Below are 25,968 nucleotides of genomic sequence, written 5' to 3' on the forward strand. Positions count from 1 at the left end.
ATCCCTTATGTTTATGGGGTTTTTTTTTTATGCTTGCCATTTCTTAGTTGCATAATTTTTTATAGCAGCCTTTAGTATTCAAAGGAATAAATTTCAAAAATTTGGGCTCAACATTTTCAGGCCTCTGTTCACCTAATCCCAATTTTGAAGCCAAAGCTGTAAACATGTCTTTACTGGATTGCTACAGAACTCCCCCATGAAGTGGCTATATGGGCAAACTGGACCATCAAATGCAAACAGTACTATCATTTGCATAAAAGGATCCTCAGATACCTAAAGACACATTATAGCAAAGCACAGGTTCACTCTAAAATTAAACTTTTGAAAATAAAACTCTTATTCACATTCTTGGAAAATGGCAACGATGACAAAAAAATGGCATAGCCCAAAGTTGGAGGGCTTGTGGGATGATAGGCACACGGATGCATTGTTGGTAGAACTATGAAATGGTACAACCATTTTGGAAATTGTATTATTATTTTAGAAATGGAATTTTATAAAATGACTAAAATATCCCAACTCTCTGAACGGAAGACTATCACTGGGCTTATGCCCCAAGGAAGCCATTGATGAAAAGAAAGTTCCTGGGGGCAGCTGGGTAGCTCAGTGAATTGAGAGCTAGCCCTAGAGACAGGAGGTCCTAGGTTCAAATCTGGCCTCAGACACTTCCCAGCTGTGTGACCCTGGGCAAGTCACTTGACCCCCATTGCCTACCCTTACCACTCTTCTGCCTTGGAGCCAATACACAGTATTGACTCCAAGATGGAAGGTAAGGGTTAAAAAAAAAAAAGAAAGTTCCTGTATGTACAAAAATATTTCTAGCCATACTTTTTGTGACAGCGAAGAATTGGGAATAAAGTTGATACAAATAGACGGTGGAATGGCTAAACAGATTGAGCAAATGGAGGTAATAGAACGTTAGCATGCTGTAAGACGCAATTGTTTTGATGAATACAGAGAAGTATGGAAAGATCTTGATGAACCAGAGTGAAGTAGCAAAGCCAAGGAAAGAATATACAGGATGGCCCCAATAACACAAATGGAATTGCCATCCCCACACCCCCCACTCCCTACCCCAGCCACATAAATGTAGCAAATAATGAAGATTAAGCATGATGCAAATAAGGAGATCTGGGAAGATGGCCCCACCCCACTTCTTCCTGGAAGCAGGAAGCCCTCAGGGATTACACACTGAAGATGTTTTGGAATGTTTTCAATGCAGTGCCTGGTTGTATTGATATTTGTCCTTTTAGATCCTTCTTTAAAGAGTCTCTTCCATGTGGGATGGCTCTCTGGGACGGGGAGAGAAGGGATGTTGGGGAACACTCTGATAGAAAGAACAGGCATTCCCCCAAGGAGTCCAGGGTCATAATCTTGACTTCTCACTCATCCCACAGAGCCATGCGATTTCTGACCAAATCTCATTTCTACACCCACATCCCTTGCATTTGTCTTGTTCCCCCTTTGATGATCCTGGTTCAAGGGCTGCCTCACAACCTCCCAATCCATTTGTCTGCCTCTGGTCCCTTCCCTCTCCCAGAATCCTTCACGTAGGCACCAAGTGATTTCCTAAAGGTCGGACAGTCACACCCCAGCCTCCTCACTGAACCTCAGCCATCCCTCTCCTGCGAGCTGTCTTCCCACCAAGCTAACTGGGAATCTGTGTTCTAGGTGTCTATATGATCTCCCCTGGTAGACTCTAAGTTCTTTGGGGGCTGGTACAGTCGGTCAGTATTTATTAAGCACCTCTTGTGCCAGGCGCTGACAACAACAGGTGCTTACTAAGTGCTGGAACGCGTCCGTATCATTTTCTAGGAACAAAGCTACCGCGAATATGGATGGATTGACTGCCCATTTGGGAGGCGATGTGCCTTTCCTATGCAGGTATATTGGCATATATGTATATGATTTTTCATATATTTTTCACTAAAAATACAGCATTCATCCCAAGAGGGAGCATTACTAACAGTGATAGAGTCGCCCAAACTCGTAGCCTCAGCACACATACAATTACCAACACCTGAGGTCCCCATCAATCAACCCGGAGCCATATACTACCAGACGAGGGGAAGGTGATGTATTTTTTTTCTTCTGAAAGCTGCTGACTGCTTCAGCTTGGGTTTCTTACTTAATCGTCCTTTTTATGACTGATGCCTGCTGTTATTTCCCAATGGGTCTGTTTTATGAAATTTTAAAATGTAATGCTTGCGTTTTATTACAGGACAGATGCTTTGCCTTTAGCGACGTTATTAAACCTGTTCATTACCAGAAGAGCTCCCCCCAGCCCCAAAGGCAGCGCCTTGCAGAAGGCCCGTCCAGGCCACGTTTGTGGAGGGAGGGATGCTCACGGTGCACCCGCGTCTGAGTGCGGCTGCTGCGGGATTTCAAGTTGTCCGCCTGCCTTGTTAGGGAGGAGGCCCTGAGGGGGCCAAAACAAAGGAGAGGGCCATCGGGCCGCTTGGAAAACTTTCCACGCTGGGAAGCGATTCTACTATATGCCACACAAAATGAAACTTTGAAAAAAGTCAAGAAGGTTCGAAGGACACAATAAAACTTTATTAAAGGATTTCGCCATCCGATGTACAATGCACAGACACTCCGATCGGCCAGCAAAGCCGGAGCTTCGCTCCCGGCGGGGCCTATTTGTAAGGCTCTGAGGGCGGGACCCATTCCTGAATCTTCTTCCGAGTGGTAGAGTACGGCACGTACTGTTCAGGAGTGCCACTCAGATTGAATTTGTGGTTCTTCCAAATGAACTTACGAGGAGCTGGAGGGACAGTGGTTGGGGGGTCGTCCGTCATACAGTGCAGCCAACGATGCCTAGAATTAAGAGAAACAGCGGTCAGTAAACAAGTGGGGCTGCGCAGTGGCTTCCGGCAGCCCAGACTCAGGCAGCCTCATTCTGAAGAGGCCAATCTGTGTTTTGGGATGCCCAACACTCGACAATTTCTTGAGCATGTACTACGATGTAAGCTAAGCTCTAGATACACAAACGTGAAACATGGCAGATATGACATGGCCAAAGTAAATATGACAACATAAAGGGGAGCAGGGGCAAAGAGGAGAAGCTTAAGCACAGCAGGAGCACCGAAAGAGGGAGACTCTTTTCAGCTGGGGGTGGGGAGAAGAGGAGAGAATGGCATTTGTGGGAAGAAAAACAGTCCACCCCAATTTCATGGCTAAGTGGCTGAGCCTTTTTCACAGGATGGTGCACTTATCGCCAAAAAGCGTGGTAGGTTTTAAGCGTCTTGCCTTTCTGGCTCTGGGTTTCCTGCAATGGTACGTGCCTGAGTGAAGTCACTTAATAGTTCAGCAACAGTCAAGCAGTTCTCCACCAACATGCAGGAGTGACCCCCAAAGCGCAGAAAAGCTCTGAATCTCTAAAAGCAGTTGGGGTGGCTCTTGGGAAACGCGTCCACCTTCTCAGGATCAGTGTTCACGCTGTGCTGGGAAACAGCGTCGCTCACACTCCTCAGAAGAGCTGCAAAATTGGCATTGGTCAATGGATAGCTTCAGACTGGAGGGAGGTGGCGTGAGCCATGAAAGAAAGCGCTGACTTCAAGAGATGAGAGGGTGCTGCCAGCAGGAGAAGAGAGCTCAAATGAAGCATCGCTGCGGACGATGGCAGAGCCAAGGTCAGGGAGCAGCTAATGCATCCTGAAGATTAGCTAGAGCACAGGCTACACGCGAAGGAATAATGTGACATAAGGCCAAGGAGGTCAGCTAGACACCGACTGGAGCGATCCGATTTTAGGTCAAGGACTTTGGGCCTCCGAAAGGCCTTTGAGCAAGGAAGACACCCAGGGTCATATCTGTCTGCGCTTGGGAAAGGTTCTCTTGGCTCCTAATGAGGTAGATTAGAGGAAAAGAGACAGGAAGCAGGGAGAAGAGTTAGCAGACCATTATAAGTGGCTAAGCCACACATGTAAAACCCAGTGGAATTGTGCGTCGGCTACAGGAGGGGTTTGGGGGAGGGGAGGGAAAGAACATGACTTGTAACCAAGGAAAAATATTCTAAATTGACTAAATAAAAAAAAAAATTTTTAAGTGTCTAAGCCAGAGACAATGGCAGTGGAAAAGGGTAAATAGGAAGAAGTAGGGTAATAAGAAATGTTATGCAGATAGAAAAAGAATCAAGTCCCTGGGGATTCCCTAAAGAACTATTGATGGGGGGGGGAGGGGCAGCTAGGTGGCTCAGCGGATTGAGGGCCAGGTCTAGACAGGAGGTCCTGGGTTCAAGTTTGACCTCAGACATTTTCTAGCTGCCTGACTCTAGGCAAGTCACTTAAGCCCTATTTTCCCAGCCCTTATCATTCTGCTCTAGAGCCAATATATAGTATGAATCCTAAGATGGAAGATTAGTGTTAAAAAAAACAAACTGATGATGATGATAAACACATTGGTGACATGCTGTTGAACAGCCAGTCAGAACATCTCCACAATACCGAACCTAGTGAGAGCTGCCCCGCTCCCCTTCCTGAAAAGAGCTGTTCTGCCTGGCTGGGCCCAGGCAACATTAGACTCAGGAGCACACACACCCAGGACCTGCCTATTTTTAATGGCCTGTGAAATTTAAAGCAAAACAAAATTGTTTTTCTTCTATTTTCTAGCTTTGCTTTTAAGAAGCCAGTTAAGAGTTTCCTTCAAAATCTTCCAGTCATAAATACTCCGGAGGCTAAAAGCTTGAGAATCACAATGTGAAGCCAAAAAGGCAGCCAAACTGAAAATTACACAGTCATCTTGGAACTTAGTGTTCTAGGTGGTCATCTTTTGATAATAAATCACACAAGATGTAATTTGTGTCCTCTACTTCAGAAGCCAAGCTTAGTCTTTGTCTGTGGCATTAGTCAAAAGCATGAAGATTTTAATAAGGAATTTATTTTATAAGGAAACCACAGGTTTTTCAACATTTTTGTTATTAAAACAAACAAAAGAGATGCAAGATACACTCCTTAAAACTTTTGACCCTAGAATTCTTTCCCAAGCTAAAACTTCTGCATTGAAAAATTTCACATTACTTAGAAAAACATGAATAGTGGTGCTTTTGTTTTTCATAAAGAATTAAATCATGCATACAAAAAAAGGTCTAAAATATCTGAAACCTCTGACCCAGAGAGATTCCGGTACTAGACAAAGAAATCTTGCTAGGCAAGAGATTACTAACAGAAAGAAAGTCTCCAACGACACTAAATTATTTCAAGCAACACCTTTTGTAGTAGCCAAGAACTGAAAACAAAGCCCACTCACTGCTTTGAGCTGGCTTAACAAAATGGGATACGGGAATGTAATGAAATATTACTTTTCTGAAAGAAATAGTAAATATGACAAGAGAAATATGAAAAGGCTTGCATTAACTAATACAAAGTAAACAAAGGAAAAATAATGAAAAAAATCAAGTAAATAGAAAGAACTACCACAAACCAATGAAAACTGAATGTTGCAAAATTGTAAAAAATAAGTTTGGCCTCAAAAATGAGATCTGAAAAGATATCTCCACTAATTCCTTTGTAGAGGTGGAGAGTACTCAGAGTATGGAACATTGCATGTAACAATTTTTCTTTCAGTTTATCAGTTTTGAATTTTTTTTCCCTCATCCTCACATTAAAAAAAAAAATCTTTTGTTATGAGGGATGGTGCTCTGGGAGGGGAGAAGAGATATGGGGGAAATAGCAAGAAATGTAGGTGATATAAAACAAAAAAGATATCAATAAATATCACATTCTTAAAAGAATCAAATTGTAACTGGGATTTGGATGTTGGAAATTTCTTTTGCAGTTTGCAGTTATAAGCTAGAGAAAGAAAAAATTTCTTATAATATCCAAATTATGGCTGCAGCTGTCAGCTAACTCACTAAAATTGTTCAAGTCATCTTTAATCTCCACTCCCAGGAAATAAGCTCAGTAAATTTCAAAAGCATAATCATCATGAGGCCTTGAAATAATCCTTCTTTATTAGATTATTATATACAACAATAAAAACCAAGAATTTGGGCTAACTTTCAAGACAAGAAAGTAATAAGAATATCAAAGGCCTAGATACAAATGCTAAAATATCAATGTATCAAAATTAAGTTCTAGGATCTTAGAGAAGTCTTATCTAATTAAATCAAGACATAATTTTGACTATACTAGATGGAAGGATTGTCTCTTTTCTAGGAAAGGATTTTTTGTTATAAAGAATTACTACTATTGGAAAACTAGGAAGGGAATTAGCCCCCTTGTAAACACCTTAGAAGTAAATACAATTGAGAATGAAGGAACCTGTAGAAAAATTAGGTAGCACAATAGATAGAGCCCTGGTCCTGGAGTCAGGAGGCACTAAGTTCATATGTGACCTCAGATACCTAATAGGTATGTGACTTTGGGCAAGTTATTTAACCTCTGTTTGCCTCAGTTTCCTCAACTGTAAAATGGGATAATAACCATATTCCCATAGTTGTTGTAAGGATCAAGGAGAAGGGAGCCAATCCTTTGGAACATCATCTTGTGGAAGACCCACTTCTGCCCACAAAATTAGAGAGGACAGAAGAAAGAAAACTCTATATGAAGTGAACACAAAGAAATAAGACATACAGTGCTTATTTGCCCCAAAATATTATTTCTTTTAATGTTGGATTATCAACCCATACTAATTTTACAATCTACCATAGAACAGTCCTGAAGAAAGTGGAAGTCCATTGCAATTAATTTTATGGAAATAGTGCCACAAAATACAAAAAATATTCTGTGTTAAAAGGGAGTTCTGAGGCCATCCCTATGCCTGGAATATTCTCCCCATCTTTACTTCCGGCTCTTGGAATCCTAGTTCCATTCATAGTGTAGGTCAAGGGCCAACTCAATCCTGCCAATTATTAGAGCTGACTCTGCTGCCCCCCATAAAAAGGTCACCTCATATTTACTTTCTGCAGATTTTGTGTTTCCTTCTCTGGGTACTCCTTATTTCCCTCCATAGACTGGTAGCTCCTTGAGGGTGGGGCTGTTTTCCCTTTTGTATGCCCAGGGCCTAGCACCATCCCTGGCAAACAGTAAGCACTTGATAAATGCCTACTGAAGAGAATCCTTTCCTAAAATAACCAGGTGGAACCCAGCCTAGGAATTCTCCACTACGTCGGGAGGAAACCTATTCCACTTTGGAGCACACCTAGCAATTGGGAACTATGGACCACAGTGGAAATTTCAGTATAATGAATAAATTCAAAGTTAAGTTCAGAATATTTAAATATAATTCAAAGAAATATTTTTTTTCAAATTGACTATGATCAATTATGTCTTCTAATGGACCAGCAGGCAATTATACTCATGAATGTGATTAACATACAGAACAATAGCAGATTATTTTGCCACATTTTCTTTTTCTCCTGACAGAATCAACTGCTTCTACAGTTAGATTTTTCTTCTTGAAAAGAAAATTGCCTACATTTCCTGTCTCCTCAGGAGCTGTAGCTGTGAGATGAGTTTCTCCATAATGATCTAGGTCATTTATGCATATGCTATTGTGTACAACAATGACTATCACATAGGGGGAAAGTGCCAAAAATATCATGGGATTGGATTACTGGTAGTAGCAAATTGTGTTATGAAAATAAAATACTATTGTTGTTAGGCCAAGATGTCAGAGATTACAATGGAATATGATCTCCACTCAAATGTGGTAACAATAATATATCATCTGTCAGCACCATGGAAAGCATTTAACAATCCCATGAACCTTCTCACCATTAAACAATTCATTTAATTAGTCACAAAGCCAGGAGGCATAAGAGATTTTTTTTAAATGAAGCTCTAAATAATGTAGCTTATGTTATAACTAGGAGAATGTGCCCTTAATCATAAATGCTATTACTTTAGTAATTAAAATCTGCAGAAAGAGATGAAGCTGGGTTTTGTGAACTCTTGTGTGAACTCTTAAAAGAATTCACATTAATTTTCACCTTTACAGTTTTCATCATTTTTACTAATAACAGCTGAATAGTTCACAGAGCTTTCACTTCACATGCACTCTCATTTGATCTTCATAAAATCTGGCAGTGCAAGTATTCTTCCCTTCAAAAAGCAGCTGTGGAACAGTGGAAATGAAGCAAGGTTGAGCCTTTCAAGTCAGATAATCTCTCCAAGCCCCAGTTTCCTCATTTGTAAAATGAGGTTAATGATATCTATCAGACTACCATAATGTCCAAATGAGATCATCTCCTCTGTAAATCAAATGTGAAGATTGGATTTAGCTATCTCCTGATTGTAACAATGAAGGTACTTAGCTCTTCCTTTATTGGGAAGATTGAATTGTAATCCCCAGTCTATTTTTAGATTTAATTCCCAAAAGTGTTAACTTAGTATTTGAAGTAGATATACCCATTTTAATCTACAAAATAGTAACTAGCCACTAAAGGTGCAAACTAAGTACTAAAGGGGTGATATAACCAAAAAAGGTATAATCTAACCCCCAAAAAGGTGTGAACTAAACAGTGGGCAGTCCTGGAGAGAGCATCTGCTGTGGATTGGTAGATGTGAAATTTAGGGGAGGTGACACAAGAGAAAAAGATCTTTAAATAGAGAACCACAGAGACCAGAAGATATAGTTTGGAAAAAAGAACTCTGACTCGGAGTTGGACTGGAGGATCAGTCTCTTTAGCTTGGAGTGAAGAAGAGTCACTCTGAGGAAAGACTGGAAGACAGACTCTTGAGGAGAGACTAGAAGACAGGAAGAACTTGGCTGTAGAACTGGACCCCTGAGCTTGTGCAGGAGATCTCAGATTGCTTTCCTTTTAGATGGTCACCATGGTGAGTGAAAGGCTGACTTAGTTTTCTGCCTTTCTGGAGGTGTGAACCTCTGAGAAAGGCCCATCATCCTGAGACACCTTTCCCTGATTAGGGCCTTAGAATTTCTACCTGGCTCAGAGGAAGTCGGAGTTTTCTCTCTCCCTCTAATCTCTTCTCACTTCCTTACTATCTTAGACTCTATTGTAAATAAACTATCATAAATTCCATTTACTTTGGTAATTCATTTTGGGATTCAGAAATTAAATCCCTGGCAACTACCAATTGATATATTCAATTTCAAGTACAATAAAAATTTAACAATTATTTGGCTGACCATGTCGGTTGTGATGAAATACCCTCAATCTTCTCAAACTTTCCTAAACTTTTCCTTTACTGTGACTATCCCTAAGTCAGCTTTTAATAGTTTATTTTGATCAGCTGTAGAGTTAAGTTCAAATTTGTTTCTTTTCCCCCTTAAATTAGATATAACACAGCTATTTTAATCTTAGCAACAAGGCCCTAAGGTCCTAGCTGGGGGAGCTGTTTCTAAATCTCCCTTGCCTTAGGGAACAATCAACCCAATTAGCCGATCCTTACTGGCTATTACCATTAACTGACTGGAGTGTTAACTAGCTGTGAAAAAAACCTGGAAAAGTAGCCCTGCTAGAGAGAATGATTGTATTAAGTTTTAGCCTTGACTTTCTCTGACCTTTTCACACAAAAGAATTAATTGGATTAAAACTTTAAAAAGGACCACACCCAAACACCTAAAAAAAAATGTGGTTAGAACCAGTATAAGGCCAAATTAACAAATGGCTTTTCAGTAAAATGACCAAAATTGGACAAACATTGTTCTTTGTCTATTTCATAATCCCAGAGAATGTATGGAAATAGCTATACTCTGCTCCTGGTTGAGATTTTAATTGTTATTGCTGTAATATTGTATCCATTTTTCTCTAAGAGAAAATTGGAAAATACCATATATAAGCTAGAGAATCAGATAGGAGAATTATGTCAGACTCCCCTTGAAAAACCCATTTCCCAGTCAAACCAACCAGTTGCTCCTTCTACTACTCAACAAAATGCAAAACTAAAAGCTCAGTTTGAGTATAACTCAAGTTGACTGAAAATTGTGGAGGAGAGTTTGGGGGAGATCATGGCTTTTATAAAAAACAATGAAATTAATTTAAAGCCACCCCAGAGTAGGAATGACTTACCTCCTAGTTCACAAACTATCCCCTCCCATACCCAACTTACTCCTTCCCCTACTACCCAACCTACTCCTCCCCCCACCCATGCTGACTGCCCCACCCCCTCCACCCTAACCTCACACCCTTCCCATTCCTCCTGCCCCACCCCTTTTTCTGCCCCCCCCATCCCTGCCCCTTCTTCCTTTGCCCCTCCTTCCCACCCTGCCCAATTCATTTCCCATACTGCTCCTACCTCTCATCCTTCTGGCACTATGGGCCCACAACCCCTCCCCCTCAGCTTGCCCACCCCTTCCCCTTCTCTTACCTACCCAATTGAAAATGGAGAAAGAAGCCTAGAGACAGAAACATGAGAAAATTCAGATAGAAGTTTATTCCCTTTAAGGGAAATTCCAACTTTCAATAAAGATGGGAACTTGGTATCTATAATCTATATCCACACACCTTTCAGATTTAAATAAATTCAGGGAAGACCTTCCCCCATTCAAGGAAGAGCCAATATTAATTATAAAAAGATTGAAGAACATATTCAAAACTTTTGACCCCACTTGGATAAATGTAGAAAATTTATTAGAAAAAGTTCTGACAAACAGAGAGAAAAATACAGTCATCTCTTTGGCTAATCAGAAGCAAGGTAGGGGAGCAAATTATTGGCCAATTGAAGATCCACATTGGATACCCAATGTTGAACCAGATCATATAAAACTAAACCATGCCAGAGAAGCATTACTGACAGCCATGAGAGCATGCTCTGATAGACCAGATTCATAGTCTAAATTCGAAAGTACCAAACAAGAAATAGATGAGACTCCATCCCAGTTTATGGACAAACTTATTGATGTGGGGAACATATATATGGACTTTGATCTATCCAGAAAAAGAGACATTAGACAATTCGTTAAAAATTGTTGTTCAGTGGTAAAAGAATACTTTAAAACTGCCTGAATTGGGACTCTGTGGACCTCGAAGAATTGAGGAGAGTAGCAGTGTACATTTATAAGGGCCATACAAAAAGACGTGAAAAAAAACAGTAAATCAGTGGAAGACTTATAGAAATTGAAATATAAAAAAAAAAACTGAAAAATCAGGGAGAGACCATACCCCCTTTGCAGGAATCCACAGATAAATCAATAACATGCCTTTACTGTGGAAAAAGAGTCCATGTAATGACAGTCTGTAAGAACTGGCTACAGGAAAAAAGAAATAATAACAACTTTAGAAATAATAACTATAGAAATGACTATAATAATGATCATGGAAATTACAACTTTAGGATTAATAGAAATAACCAGAATGACTATATTAATCAAAATTTTAGAAACCAGAATTATAGAAATAAAAATTGGGAAAATGATAACTCAAACCAACTAATTTTACAACAGTATAACTTAAGTGGAGCTCGTCCAAAAAATACTCAGGGTGATACTACCCCTCCATGTGGGGCAGAAGGTGGTGCCCCTTAGACTCTACTGATTTTGTTGATATTGATTAACCCTTTTCAGTTTTGTCTCCCCTCCAAATAGTAACAAAGAAGAAGAAATGGATTTTTTTTTAATACAGTACCTCTGTGACTGATTATACCTTCTGTTGATAATGAATAATTGACTATATTGATAGTATTTAATTATTGACTATGATAAGACTTCCCCACATGTAATTGTATTGAAAAGATTTCTTTTAACTATTTTTGTTTTTTGCAATAAGCTAAGATATCCATTTGCTTAGTTAGCATAAAAATGAATACCCCAAAAGCTTTAGACTATGGAAAACTGCCATTTATTGATAAATATTATGGGACTGTGATTTGTGTTTATGTCTGATTCTAGGAAATGGGATAATGCCCTGGAACTAAGAACTTAGTATCAATTCTAAGATGGAAGATAAGGTTTTTTTTAAGGCAGTATACACTCATTTGGATAAAAGATGCTTCACTAGAAGCTGAAGAGAAGAGAGATAAGATAGGTATGAAGAAGACAAAATGGAGAAGTGTTGGGATAGCATAGTGGAAAGAAAAATCAGCTGAAAGTCGGAATTCCTGAGTTGAGTTCTAAAACAAGATTTGTTGCCAACAAGATATGGGGTATTGGAGAAGTCACTTAACCTCAACAGGTCTCCTTTTCTTCACCAATGAGTGAACGAATAGAATTAAAAAACATGGTCTGTGTAGCTCCAGAAGGCTGTGCTAAGGCTAACAGATAAAAATTAGGCCAATCTTAGCTTAAAATAATCAAGTAAACACAGCACCCCAAAGGTCATGTAGTCCAATTCTTAAGTGAATGGGCAACCCCCTCACATAAGAGCAAAAAAGCAGATGCCCAGTCAGTGCTGGGGAGCTCACTGCCTTGGGGTGGCTCTAAATTGCTACAAAATTTTTCTTCATATCAAATAGAAATTTACCTCTCCAAAACTTCCATCAACTGGTTCCTGGATCTTCTACCTGAGTCCAAGCAGAACAAATTTAATTCATTTTTTACTTATCTTGAATATTTGAGGGGAGCTGCTTTGACCAGGCTAGCTTGTCTGCCCTGTGAGAGGCAGCTAGTTGACAGACAGTGGAGATAACCGATACCTTTTCCTTAAGAGTCACTTAGATGAGAGCTGTGAAACCTAGGCTGGAAACAGAAATGGTGGTAGGGAACACTGCCATTCTTAGGGCTCCTGTGCCTACCTACCTTCTGGTCTCACCAGGGTGGAGTTCTAAATGGTACCTCTTTCCTTCTGTACACAATACAATTGCATGAAGATTTTTTGAATCTTTATATGCATTATATGCATTAAATCTTATTTTAAAAAATTCAACCCAATGCATATCCTTTGATTCAGCCATACCACTATTAGGTTTGTACCCCTAAGAGATAAGAAAATACTTGTACAAAAATATTCATAGCCACACTGTTTGTGGTGGCAAAAAATTGGAAAATGAAGGGGTGCCCATCGATTAGGGAATGACTGAACAAATTGTGGTATATGCTGGTGATGGAATACTATTGTGCAATAAGGGACAATAAACTGCTTGGTTTCCATATGAGCTGGAAAGACCTCCATGAACTGATGTGGAGCAAAACGAGCAGAACCAGGATAACACTGTACACAGAAACTGAAACACTGTGGGATAATCATATATAATTGACTTTGCTACTGATAGCAATGCAATGATACAATACAATCCCAAGGGACTTATGAGAAAATGCTATCCACATCAAGAGAAAGAGCTATGGGAGTAAAAATGCAGAAGGAAAACATTTGATTTGTCACTTGTTTATATGGGTATAGGATGTGGGGTTTGGGTTTTTAAAAGATTACTCTATTACAAAAATGAATAATATGGAAATAGGTATTGAGTGATAATACATGTATAACCCAGTGGAATTGCTTGTTGGCTCTGGGGGGAGAGGAGGGAAAGAACATGAATCATATAACCACGGAAAAATACTTAAATTAAAAAAAGAAAAAGAAAAAATAAAAATAAAAAATTCAATCCATCACACTATCCTGTCAAGAGCAATCAACCATCTTCTGAGAGCCTATCCTCTGAAATGTTAACTATCTCTTCCATTTTTTTGTCTCTGAAAATTTAATAACCATAACAAGTTTACCCTTCGAAAAAAATCCTAAGGAAGTTAGAGGCAAATTATCAGAGCCTTCCCACTCAGCCTGCCTCCTTTTCCCCAAGCAATCAATCAATCATCAATCAATCAATCAATAGTCTTTAGGTCTAATCTTCCAACTAGTTCTGAATTGACTTAACCATTCTATCATCTAGACCACAGTTCTCCATATTTTCCAGATGGATAATAAAAGACACTTTTGCAAAGGTTTTGCTAAAATCCAAGTATGCTATATCTAAAGTATTTCCCTGATCTACCTGTCTAAACAAATAAATCAGGCCAAAAAAAAAGAAAGAAAAAGAAATGATTGATTCCTGACAGCACCATTAGATTCTGAAAGGTGAACTTCTTAACAATTATGGCAATTATGACTTCACATATATAATGGGTATCAAACTGCTTGCCCTATCAAAGGATGAGGGAGGGTTGACAGTATAGAGAATTTAGAAACCAGAATTAAAAAAGAATGTTTAAAAGAATAAACAAACACTAAAAACAACAACAATTCTAGCAATCCCAAACCTGAATGGGCTATCTCAGGGAGCAGTGCATCACTACACATATATCCACATACATGTACATGAGTCAATGTAGCATAGTGGATAAAAAGCTGGTCACAAGGGTGGAAATCGGTTTGGAGTGAAGTCTCTATTTGTGACATTTGTCAGCTGTATGACCCTGAGAAATTAACTCCTCTGACTTCTCAGTGCTCTAGGCAACTGTCTAAGGAAAAAAGCTGCAGGAAAGGTCTGTCTGGGGAGAAGGAATTTCCTCACTGAGAGCTATCCATGCCAATGAATCCCTATATCCTGCATCTCTCCAAAGTTCCAGAAGCATTTTACTAAGTAGAAGGAATGCCTATCTCTCACTCCCATAGTGTGCCCTCCAAGTTCTACAACTCAGTTTTTAAACTTTCTTGGGTAACAATGTCATAGAATGAGCGAGGGCATGGGAGAGGCAGACAAACACAAAGACCAAATTCAGATGCTTAAAGAAAACAGTTTCATTTTTGTGGTACCTGGGCATGGCAAAACTTCTCCATCATCTTTTGCCCCAATGAAAGGGTGACACAGAACATCTACTTTCTAAATTTGGAGGAACACAATGCATGAATTCTTTCCATGACCAGTTAAAAGCTTTATCTTATCCCAAAAAGGACATCAGAGATGAGTATTTAAGCAAAGGATAAATAGCTCAATTTGAAGTAGGTCTGTTGAAACAAAAGTATAAACAAATCTCACGAATGCATTTAAAGATTCACAATTAGAATACCACCTGCTTCGAAAATCTTGAACTTGACAACCTCCTTTCCGTTTCTGAACATTATTAAGCATAAATAGCCAAATTATTTTAATTGGTCTCAATCAGCATCCCTCCACACATGTAGTTTATAATGAAAAATTAGAATTTAACCCTTAATGGTGAGATCAAAAGACAGAAACTAAAGTGAAATCAGCACCCAAAGGAAGGAATTCTTTCTGATGGACCAGAACAGAAAATATAATGGAAACTCTAAAAATACTCTATTAAAATGTTTCTTATAATTCAAAACAATTTAAAAGCTGCTTCCAAGTAATTTGCCACTTATTTTGAGGGCACAAATAAGTTCTCTTTATGTCTTACTCAATTTCATTCCATTCAAACTACCACCAAAAGGTCAAACTTAGACCTGCCATTATTCCTTCTAAAAAACTCATACACTTTAGTGGCAGCCAGGAACAGAGGAGGAAAAAGGCTGTCTAAATGGAAAATTTTTGAACACCAATTCCATTGCACAGTATGATTCACTAAGGTTTTGTCAGAAAAGAAGGTTCGAAATGTGTTTTTATCTAGGAGCCTTAAAATTTTTCCATGAGTGTCCAGCATGTAGTACAGCTCTGATAATCTGTGAAACGGGTAAAGATTTCTCCTAAGGAGATCTCCTGATCTCCTGGAATCACAAATACTTCCTCATTCACCACAAGTTATCAAATAGCCTTCTTCAAAGTCCAACTTTGGAATTTTCCAATAATTCAGTCATGTAAAATGGAAGCATCATGCTTCCATGAATATATGACATGCTAAAAAAAAAAGAACAGTGAAGTCTAGGAAACAAACACTACATAAAAATTAGCAAAATAATTTAGCAGAGAAAAATATCACAACCATGTCAGTTGGTTGCAAGTTATTTTATGAGAAAGACATAAATTAGCAAGAGTAACACTTTGTAATAATGAGAGAATCACATATTTAAATAATTGCAAGAACTGATAAATTTCAGTTAAAGATTAGTGAAAATAAAGATGTCATTTTCTTCTCATCCAAATTCAAAGGCCTCCGGTTAAGAATCCGTGACCTAGAACATAAACTGCTTAATGGACACTCAATGAAGGATGCATGCTCCTTTGGGAAGTAAAAAAAAAAAAGCCTCAGAGGAAGGAAGGCATGGTGGTGTTTCTGTCTTATAGCTTGAAAGACAGTTTTCAGGGGGCAACTTAGTAGCACAGTGGATAGAACACCAGACCTAGAGTTGGGAGGATCAGGGTCTGAATGTGGTCTTTCTACCTGTGTGACCTGAGGCAAGACACTTATCCCTGTTAGCCTAGCCCTTGTTGTTCTTAGAAGATACTAAGACAGACACTAAGGGTTTGAGAGAAAGAAAAGGAGAGGAGGAGAGACAGAAAGTTTTAAATCATTTCATTATTAATAGCTTTAAAAAATCATGAAAAAGAATTACATAAATGATCACTCAACAATCTTTGTTAAGCATGCTCCAACTGTCATTGGTTAGCAATGCCTAGCCAACTAGGCATTGCTAGGCTCAGGAGATACAGAGATGAAAAAGAAAGTTGCCTGCTCCAAAGGAGCTTACTTGTACTTAGACTTATAAGTAAATGCAAGATCTCTGCAAAGAATGAAGCCATCCACAAAAATAATGAAGATCTAAACAAGTTAGGGTTTTTAAAGGGTAGAGATAATTAGTTTGCTTTTGGACATGCTAGTTGGAAGTCTAGCAGAGATGAGGAGACATAAACATGTCTGTAAGCAATAAGGAAGTTATCAATACAGAGACAGATGAGAGAAGGAATGACTTTGGAACCCTTATGTCAGGGACCTCTTTGAGGTATAAGCATCAATGGATTAAAGGATATGAGAGGAGAGAGCATGCAGATAGCAGCCTGCCTGGATCTTAGAAGTAGTAATTTTATCAAGAGGAATCCTATTCAATGGGATGATGAGTCTTCAAATAGTAAAAGCTTAGGAGAAAAATGCGATATCTTTATTCAGTAAAAAAAGAGGCATAAATGTAAAGGATAAGATAAAAAATGAAATTGTTAAAAAAGCAAAGGCAGACAAGGAAAACACTGAATCTAGAGTTAAAAGATATTTTGGTTCTGTAAAGGTCTACATCGTAAGAGAAGAAAGTGAGCTGCTAGACAATCAAATAAAAAATAAAATTTAAGAATAGTCATGCATATAGCAGAGAGTTAAAAAAAAAACAAACCCTAGGAAACCAAGTGCCCTTTCTAATCAGCACAAAACTGATTTCCTAAGTACAGCTGCCTTCTGGTCACTGCTGCCCAAGAACCCAGTCCACCCTCTTAGCTCCTCCTATCTACTTGGTAGCAACCACACCATTCTACCCATGTGTAGTGAGAATGGACCCCAGTAAAATTAAAGCCATAGCCTAGCAAGAATCAGTCATGTAGTCCCATGACTTCACCTGAGATTTCTAACTCCTCCTTGCTGTACTTTGTAAAAACTATATGTTCTTCTGTGAGAAGCTGGGTCACATACTGACATGTTGAATTATCACCTATAGAAAACTCTGTTCAGAGTCACCTAGGTAATTTAAAACCATTGTTTCCATTCTTTTAACCCTTGACTTCCACTGTGAGTGAACTAATCTCCCTGCTTGATCCAACTTCCTGTAAGTATCATCACCCTCTTCAATAGTCACTGGCCATTTGCTCGCCATCAGAGTTTGTCTATATTTCTTACCCCTCAAGACCCCCCAACCAGGTGGTCCCTGGTGGTCCTGACACCCAAGGTCAATAGCTTCTTGGCCCCTAAATCTTTATAAAGAACTTGTGTGCAGAGAACTAGGTACAGTGGTTTCCCAGGAGCATCAAGAGAATCACTTCTCACTTCCCCCTTTCCCACAATAACTCCATGTCCTGTTTATACATCCTGATGGCTGCTCAAGGGTTCTCAAAGTTGCAATGGTTCTTTATCACCACATTGCTTTTTTCAGTCAATATAGTTAAAATTCCAGCAGAATAAACACCCACACATAATGTACAACAAACTATTCCTTTGCTTTACCATTCAGGGGGCACCATGCTTCCATCCACATCCCAGAATGTATTTTTGCCATTCATTTCAGTAGTATAGATAACCCATCGATGTCGACCTGAATTGAAAAACAAAAGAGCATTGTACAGATTTGAGTAGCAAAAAAATAATAAAAAGCATAGTTTTATGAAGCCAAAGAAGATAAACAAGTCTTTTCATGAGAAGTATATTTAATGCAATCTTAAAAGAAATCTGCTCTCATGGATCAAAATATGTATTATATGAGTAAAGCCAGTCCCCCAGCTCTGTACACTCAAATTATGAACATATGTACCCCAAACTCACTGTTGCTAAAGGGAAGCCCTCACTATGGCTACTTAAATCCTTTACAAGACTTCCAGAGCCCTCACTTATTCCAGTTTCCCCCTTTTATCTTTTTGTAGGAATCCTTGGCTTCTGAAGGTGAGAGGAGGAAGATGGGATCTGTTTCCCTGGTCAACATCACATTAAGAGCAGAGAGGACCCTGCTCTCACTTGATCTACCAACTGGAAGGCAGTCAAATAACTAATTTGGAATTCAGATTGCCTGTTCCTATAGACTAAACCAAATTATTGGCAAGTCTTTTAGATTCTCTGAGGGTCAGTTTTCTCATCTGTAAAATGAGGATAATAGCTTCTTTATTTTACTGGGTTACTGTAAGGAACAAATGAGATAATGTATGTAAAAGTACTCTACAAGCTAGAATTGTTACACAAATAAAACATATGGTAATTAAAAGAACAGTGATGAGCAAGAGTATTTTCATTATGTACTATCTGGTTTATATCAAATATACATACTGGACATAAATTTTAAAACTCTAGGCCCACACTAAATCTTAACATTTCATATTGTGCTCATTTTCAAGTCTCCTTACCAGATATATCACTTACCAAAAAACTGCTTATTGTCTTCATAATATTTGTTTCCATATTTGTCTTCCCCTACCAGTGTGCCAACCTTCACATCATTTACCCTGCAAATTCCCCAAAAGAAGGAAATACTTTAAGATATCTGTGATTCTTTGTGCAAAGTGAAGTCAAGCAATGCATCACTTTCAAACAAGAAGTTTCCCTATGATCTAAAAAACACTATCCACAAGCAGAGGATAAACTGTGGGAGTAAAAACACCGATGAAAAGCAACTGCTTGACTACAGGGGTGGAGGGGATATGGCTGAGGAGAGACTCTAAATGAACACTCTAATGCAAATACCAACAACACGGAAATGGGTTTGAGTCAAGAACACATGTGATACCCAGTGGAATCACGCGTAGGCTATGGGAGAGGTGGTGGGAGGGGGGGAGGGAAGAAAAGAAAATGATCTTTGTTTCCAATGAATAATGTTTGGAAATGACCAAATAAAATAATGTTTTAAAAAAATTTTTTTTAAAAATTAAAAAATAGAAGTTTCCCTGAATACTTGAGTCAGTAGAGCATCAGCATTCAGAACATGTAAAATTTCAACTACTTTTACAAGGCTGCAATCACTTTGGCTAAGAAATACCATCTGACTTCGTTAAATGAGCTAGCCACAAGGCGCTGCCCCACAAGGAAGGAAGCCTGGGGTCAGGCCCAGCTCTGCCACAACCAGCCTGGGTGACCTGATGCAATTACTTAGCTCCTCCAGACCTCAGGAGAGAGGCTAATGGCAACATAATATCACGTACTTGGTCTCTAAGAGGTCCCGGCCCAGCTCCAAAGTCCTTTGAGCCTCTCAATGGGGTTAGAGGCAATGTTTTCCAGCAGCTGGAGACCTCTGGTCCTCATCCCCTTCCCCTATTCATATTCTCCCAGGGCTGATGTATATCAGTCCTTAGGACTTGGCAGAGTAGAAGGCCCCTGCTCCCTCTGCCAACAGCATTGTAAGTATAGGCTGAAATGGCAAACCAGCACAGAGAACCCCACAGAAAACAAGGGAGCCTACTTCAGAGAGGCAGATTTAAACTTAGACTCAGAGCTGGAAGGGACCTCCAAGGCATCTAGTCCAAATGCAAAGGATCCCCTCTATAACATAGCCAATGAGTGATCATCCACTCTTTGTCTGCAGACCTCTGAGAGGGAAAAACCATTATCTCCTAAGGGCATCCATTCCACTTTGGGGCTCTCCTCATCCTTAGGGAATTGTCCTTACATCAAGCCTAAATCTTTCCACCTCCAGCTCCCTAGTTGTGCCCTTGGGGACCAAGTAGAACAAATCTCGTCTACAGGTGAATATTGATCTGCCCTATAAAAAAACCAACAAAGACCCAGCACAACTTCCCATATCATCCACGACCTCTTCATCATATACCGCTGTAAGATCAAAATCAATATCCAATAACTCTATGTATGTTTTATAAGATTTATTAATAATCACTTGAAGTAAAAGAAATAAAAAGAACAAAAGTAAAAACCTGAGTAAAGTTTTCCCAGGCACATTCGTGGGAAAAGAGAGAGGCAGGGTCCCAGAAAACTTTATCTCCAAACTGTAAGGATATAATGTGAGAATGAAAGTGGGATGCTGGGATTTAGAGTTCTGAGGAGCAAATTCTAATTATACACTGCCCACCAGAATGGACAAAAGATGCAAAAGGGCAGAAGGCTAGGGAATTCACCTACGACAACACTGAAGCCAATTTCCTTCTCCAAAGACCCTTCACTTAAAGGTGGTGGGTCCTTTCCATGGTTCATTCCATTCAAGGTGTTGCTGCTGAGTTCAAATTCAACCTCAGACACATGTGTGTCCCTGGACAAGTCATTTAATCTGTCTACCTCAGTTTTCTCATCTATAAAATGTAGATAATAACAGCCCCTACCTTTCAGGGTTGCTGTGAGAATAAAATGAGATGTTTGTAAAGCTCTTAGCACAAGGCCTTGCAAACAGTAGGCTATAATTATTCTCACCTATGTAATCTTGAGGACATATTACTATACATCTTTGAGTCTCATTTTCCTACTCTATTAATAAATGGGGGGGGAGGGGGAAGAGCAGCTGGGTGGCCCAATGGATGGAGAAGCCAGCCTTGGAGATGGGAGGCCCTAGGCTCAGATCTGGCCTCAGACACTTCCCAGCTATATGACCCTGGGAAAGTCACTTCACCCCCCCATTGCCTAGCCCTTACCACTCTTCTGCCTTGGAACCAATGCACAGTATTGATTCCAACATGGAAGATAAGGGCAATCAATCAATCAATCAATCAATCAATCAGGGTGCTGAAATAAAATATGACCCAGAACACTGATTACTAATTAATCAGCTAATATATAATGTATATTATTGTGTATAAAACCAAGATGGTTCCCCATTAAAATGAGTATTTTTGACCACACCAATTCTCAGGGATGGTCTACTTGAGTCATAGGGTTCTGGTCTCAGTGTTGGTGGAGGCAGTACCTACACAAATGAATTCAGGGATTCAACAAATCAGTTCAACTCATCCAGTGTTCATCAAGTGAGTACGATATGCCAGGCTTTGTGTTCATCTCTGGAATCCTAGATAAAAAGAGAGCAGTTCCTGCCCTCAGGTGGCTTATGTTCAAAACAAAGTGAAGAAAGGTGAAGTCCTGTGCACTAGGAGAGAGGGATAAGACACAGTCTCTAATTTCAAGGGGCTCCTATTCTCTGGGGGGGAAGATAAATACATTTAAGATCCACTACATATATTCCAGAATAGTGATGGCCAAGAACTTTTGATCCCAACCCCTCATTGTGCAGATGAGTAAGTGAAGCTGTGAGAAGGTGCCTTCCTCACAGTCACAGAGCAGTAAGTACAGCATTTGAACCCAGGCCTACAGAGTCCATGTCCAGTGCTTCTATGACATCATGGCTGCCCATGGCACTGATTCCAGAGATATGTTTCTTTTACACAACTATTTCCAAAGACCATTGGCTCTGAGTCTATGGCAGACCCCCACAAAGACACACAGGCCTCAGGCCTGGACAATATCACTGAGTCTAAAGCCCACATTTTGCAAAGAAGAAAACCAAAAGCCAAAGTGACCTGCCTGGTGGAGGCAAACAGCAGAGGTCGGTTTCACACCTAGTCCTGGCCGCCAGTTAGTCTAACCCTCGCATAAGACAATAGTGAGGAGGCCAGGGGCAGAGGGTCACTGGAAGGAACATTAGCTTCAGAGCTGGAAGAGACCTTGGTGATGAACCAACTAGCTCAGGCTCCATCATTTTACAGAAGAGGAAAGACATGGCACCTCCTTGCCCAAGATCACACAGGGAGTAAAGCTGCAGAGCTAGGATTCCACATATAAGGACATTAAGAATTATGGCTAGGGGGCAGCTCGGTGGCTCAGGGGATAAAGAGTCAGGCCTGGAGTCAGAAAGATTTGGATTCAAATATGACCTCAGACACTTCCCAGCTGTGACCCTGGGCAAGTCACTTGGCCCCCATTGCCTAGCCCTTTCTACTCTTCTGCCTTGGAGCCAATACACAGTATTGACTCCAAGACGGAAGGTGAGGGTTAAAAAAAAAAAGAATGGCCTTATCTGTTACTCTCATGCCACTAGTACCAAATCAAAAAAAATAATACTAAAGTATGCCTATTATCTTACTCAGCTCACTCTGCCGAAAAATAAAATGAAACAACTTGGGGACATCTCTGTTCTGAACAAATCACCTTTTTTTATAGCTATCTTAACTTTTTTCATTAATTAATTAAGAATATTTTCCCATGGTTACATGATTCATGTTCCACCACCCCCCACCCAGATGATGAGCAATTCCACTGGGATATACATGTACCATTCAAACAAACCACCCTTTCAAGCAAACCTCACTCTTCCTCACAAACTCAAACTAATGCAAGTTTTTAAAAATATTGTTAATAAGTATTACATAGATGGAGATTTAAAAATCCACAGTATCAAGTGATAACATGTGTACAGCCCAGTGGAATTGCATGTCACTTATGGGAGGGGGGAGTGAAGAGGAGAAGGAAAGAAAATGAATTGTGTAAATATGGAAAAATATTCTTAAAATAAAAAGTTTAAAATAAAAAATAAAAATATAGTTAACTGCACATACGAGGATAATTCTTCATTAGTTGTACTGATACTGGTTCAGAATAATCCTAAATAGAGAATTACATGAATGTAAAAATATGAATGAGTGAATAAGTCAATAAAAAATGCTTGGCTTTTGGGTACTGCATTGAATTTGGAGTCAGGAAGAAACAGGTTCAAATTCTTCATCTGACACTGGCTCTGACCATGGGTAAGTCATTTAATTTCCCTTTTTCTCACCAGTTCAGAAAGCAATTTGGAATCAGTCAACTAAAGTGACTAAATATGTCTATACTCTCTGAAACAGAAACTGCATTACTAGGCTTATACTCTAAGGAGATAATTGATGAGAAGAAAGTCCCCATATATATAAAAATATTTCTAACAGCACAATATTGGAAGCTAAGAAGATGCCCATCAATTGGCGAACAGCTAAATGAATAGTGGCAAACAAATGCAAATGTTCTATGAGAAGTGATGAATTTGAAGACTACAGAAAAGTATGAAAAGCTATACATGAACTGATGCAGAGAGAAGCAAAACCAATTGAACAACATAAATGATGTTTACAACAATGCAAATGAAAAGAAATAACACTAAAAAACCAAGCAACAACAGCAAAATACTAAAGATGAAGCACTCAAAGGAAGAGATATGAAAGGACATTCCCAATCTACTTATTTGAGGAAGTGAGAGGTTCAGAAGTGTTGCATATTCCACACGTTTTCAGAATTTTTTAATTTATTGATTGGTTATGCTGATTTTTTTTCCTCTTTTTATTTTGGTCTTAAAACATTTTTTAAAAAATATGCAACAACTCCTTGGGAGGGAAAAGGGAATGGGTACTGGGGAAAACTAGGAGGATGTATCATCATCAATATAACTTTCTTATCTATCAGTATCAATATAACTTTCTTAAGTCAAAGGAAGAACTAGAATCCAAGATTTAAAAAAAAATAATTATTCTTTATTTTAACATAAAATTTTGAGTTCCAAATTATCTCTCTCCCTCCAGTCACTTTCTCAGCCATTGGGAAGGCAAACAATATACCAATTATGCATATGATGACATGCAAAATATCTGTATTAGCCATATTGCAAAAAAAAAGGCAAGAAAAATAAAGTAAGTCAAACAAGTTCTACTTCAATCTGCACTCAGTCCATCAGTTTCTTCTCTGGAAGTGGATAGCATTTTTCGTCATGTGTCCTTTGCAACTGTCAAAGATCACAGTCTTGATTGGAGTAGCTAAATCATTCACAATTGATCATCTTTACAACACTGCTGTTAGGCAGCACAATGGATAAAGCTCCATGCCTGGAGACAAGAGGACCTGGGTTCAACTATGGCCTCAGACATTTCCTTGCTGTGACCCCGGGCAAGACACAGCCCCATTTGCCTAACTCACATCCTTCTATCTTAGAATTGTTACTAGGACAGAAAGTGAGAGTTCAAAAAGAGGGAGTTGTACTAGAAGGCAGCGGGATCTCTTCCAGCTCTGGCTCTGAACCTGTGATCTCCCCGGGCCTCAGTTTCCCCCTTTATACAAAGGGAGAGTTGGGGAGGTATCCTCCTTCTCCAGACGTGCCCTTGACCTTGGACCGCCCCAAGGTGACACCTGTCCCTCTTCGACCCCGGGCCCCGGCGCGGCCCCGTGCTCACCTGAAGAGCTGGCGCACGTAGCCGAAGATGCCGCCGTGCCCGCGCACCTGCCCCAACCCCCGGCCCAGCACCCGCAAATATTCCATCTTGTCCCCACCTCCGCCGCCTCTCGGCTAGCCCCGGCGCACCAGGGAAAGAGGTCCGGCCGGAAACTGTGTCTCAGGCCCCGTGGGTTCCGCCCCGAGTTCCGCCGCCCGCCCCGCCTCTGAGCAGGCGCGACTTGAGCGAGGGCCCGGGCCCCACTCCCTAACACCAGGCCCCGCCCCAGGCCAAAGGCCCCACCCCCTGACAACCTCTAGCTATCGCTCAGAGGCGCCTAGATATATAAAAAGGGTCGGGTCCAGCGCTCTCCTTTTTACAGATGAGGAAACTGAGACCCAGGGATTTTAAATTCATAGAGATAGAATCTTAGATCGGAGATCTAGAAGGAAAAGGGGCCTTAGGGACCATCTCATTTAACCCCTCTTTTTACAAAGGGGGGAACTGAGGCTCCAAAAGGAAATTGCACCCAGCTGGTAGCTTAGCCATCATTTAGACTCAGGTCATAAATTCAGAGCTAGAAATGAGCTTGGAGAACATTTAATCCAACCTGCATATTTTGCAGAACTGGAAATTGATTCGAGAAGTCAATTTGCCCAAAGTTACCATGTAGCACAGTCAAACTTTGAAGCCAGCTTCAAACCCAGCACCCTTTCTTGTGTGTCATGAAGGCAAATGAATATATGTACACAGATAAATATGAAGCAACTTTGTAGCAGTGAAGAGATATTTTCATTCTGAAAAGAATCCTCCTTTAGCTGTGGCCTGGCAGTATATGTGCTGCTTTATTTAGCAGAATACTTGTGGAGGAAATAAAGCACCCTTGATGTAAAAATTGTTTTGCTTTTATACCGATGCTCTTCTGGGCACTTCATTACACTGATTGTGATCACTTAAAAAACCTTGATTCTTTTCTAAGGTATCACAATGGCAAATTAATAGATGTACACAGGTAAATATGAAGTAACTTTGTTGCAGTAGAGAGATTTCTCCCTGGCCCAGAAAAGACCACAATTTGAATCCTAAATCTATTTGCTGGTGAACTTGGGCAATAATAGTTCACCTTTACATATTCTAACACACGTCTTTGAGAGCTATCAACTTTCTGCTAGCATTTGCAGGGTAGGATGCCTAGAGGCAAATGACAGCTTCTCCCCAAGGGTTGTAAAATTACTGTCAGAGGCTGAGGTTTCTAATAAGATTGATCAGAGGCCCCCACCTGGTGTGCTCCCTGTTGATTATCGGCCTGTTGTATTACTTCATTTTTTATAAAGGGTATTTACGTAGTACACAAATTACCACTTCAAACAAAAACAAAACTTGCAGCATTCTGTCTCATATATAAAAGCTTCCTGGCACCAATGGGCTCAACCCTAGCAGATACAGC

General features: G+C 39.8%; 1 protein-coding gene across 1 annotated transcript; it reads right to left on the reverse strand.

Moving 5' to 3' along the window:
- Nucleotides 1-2,534: 2,534 nt before the first annotated feature.
- On the reverse strand, nucleotides 2,535-24,760 carry NDUFA12 (NADH:ubiquinone oxidoreductase subunit A12). Its single transcript, XM_001364025.3, has 4 exons — nucleotides 24,543-24,760; nucleotides 18,781-18,863; nucleotides 17,878-17,965; nucleotides 2,535-2,820 (listed from the first exon to the last, which is right to left on the reverse strand). Exons 1-4 carry the CDS (start codon nucleotides 24,626-24,628, stop codon nucleotides 2,640-2,642), a joined length of 438 nt encoding a protein of 145 aa, XP_001364062.1. The 5' UTR covers nucleotides 24,629-24,760; the 3' UTR covers nucleotides 2,535-2,639.
- Nucleotides 24,761-25,968: the final 1,208 nt, after the last annotated feature.

The sequence above is a fragment of the Monodelphis domestica genome, chromosome 5 (assembly GCF_027887165.1).
Source record: "Monodelphis domestica isolate mMonDom1 chromosome 5, mMonDom1.pri, whole genome shotgun sequence".
Taxonomy (NCBI): domain Eukaryota; kingdom Metazoa; phylum Chordata; class Mammalia; order Didelphimorphia; family Didelphidae; genus Monodelphis; species Monodelphis domestica.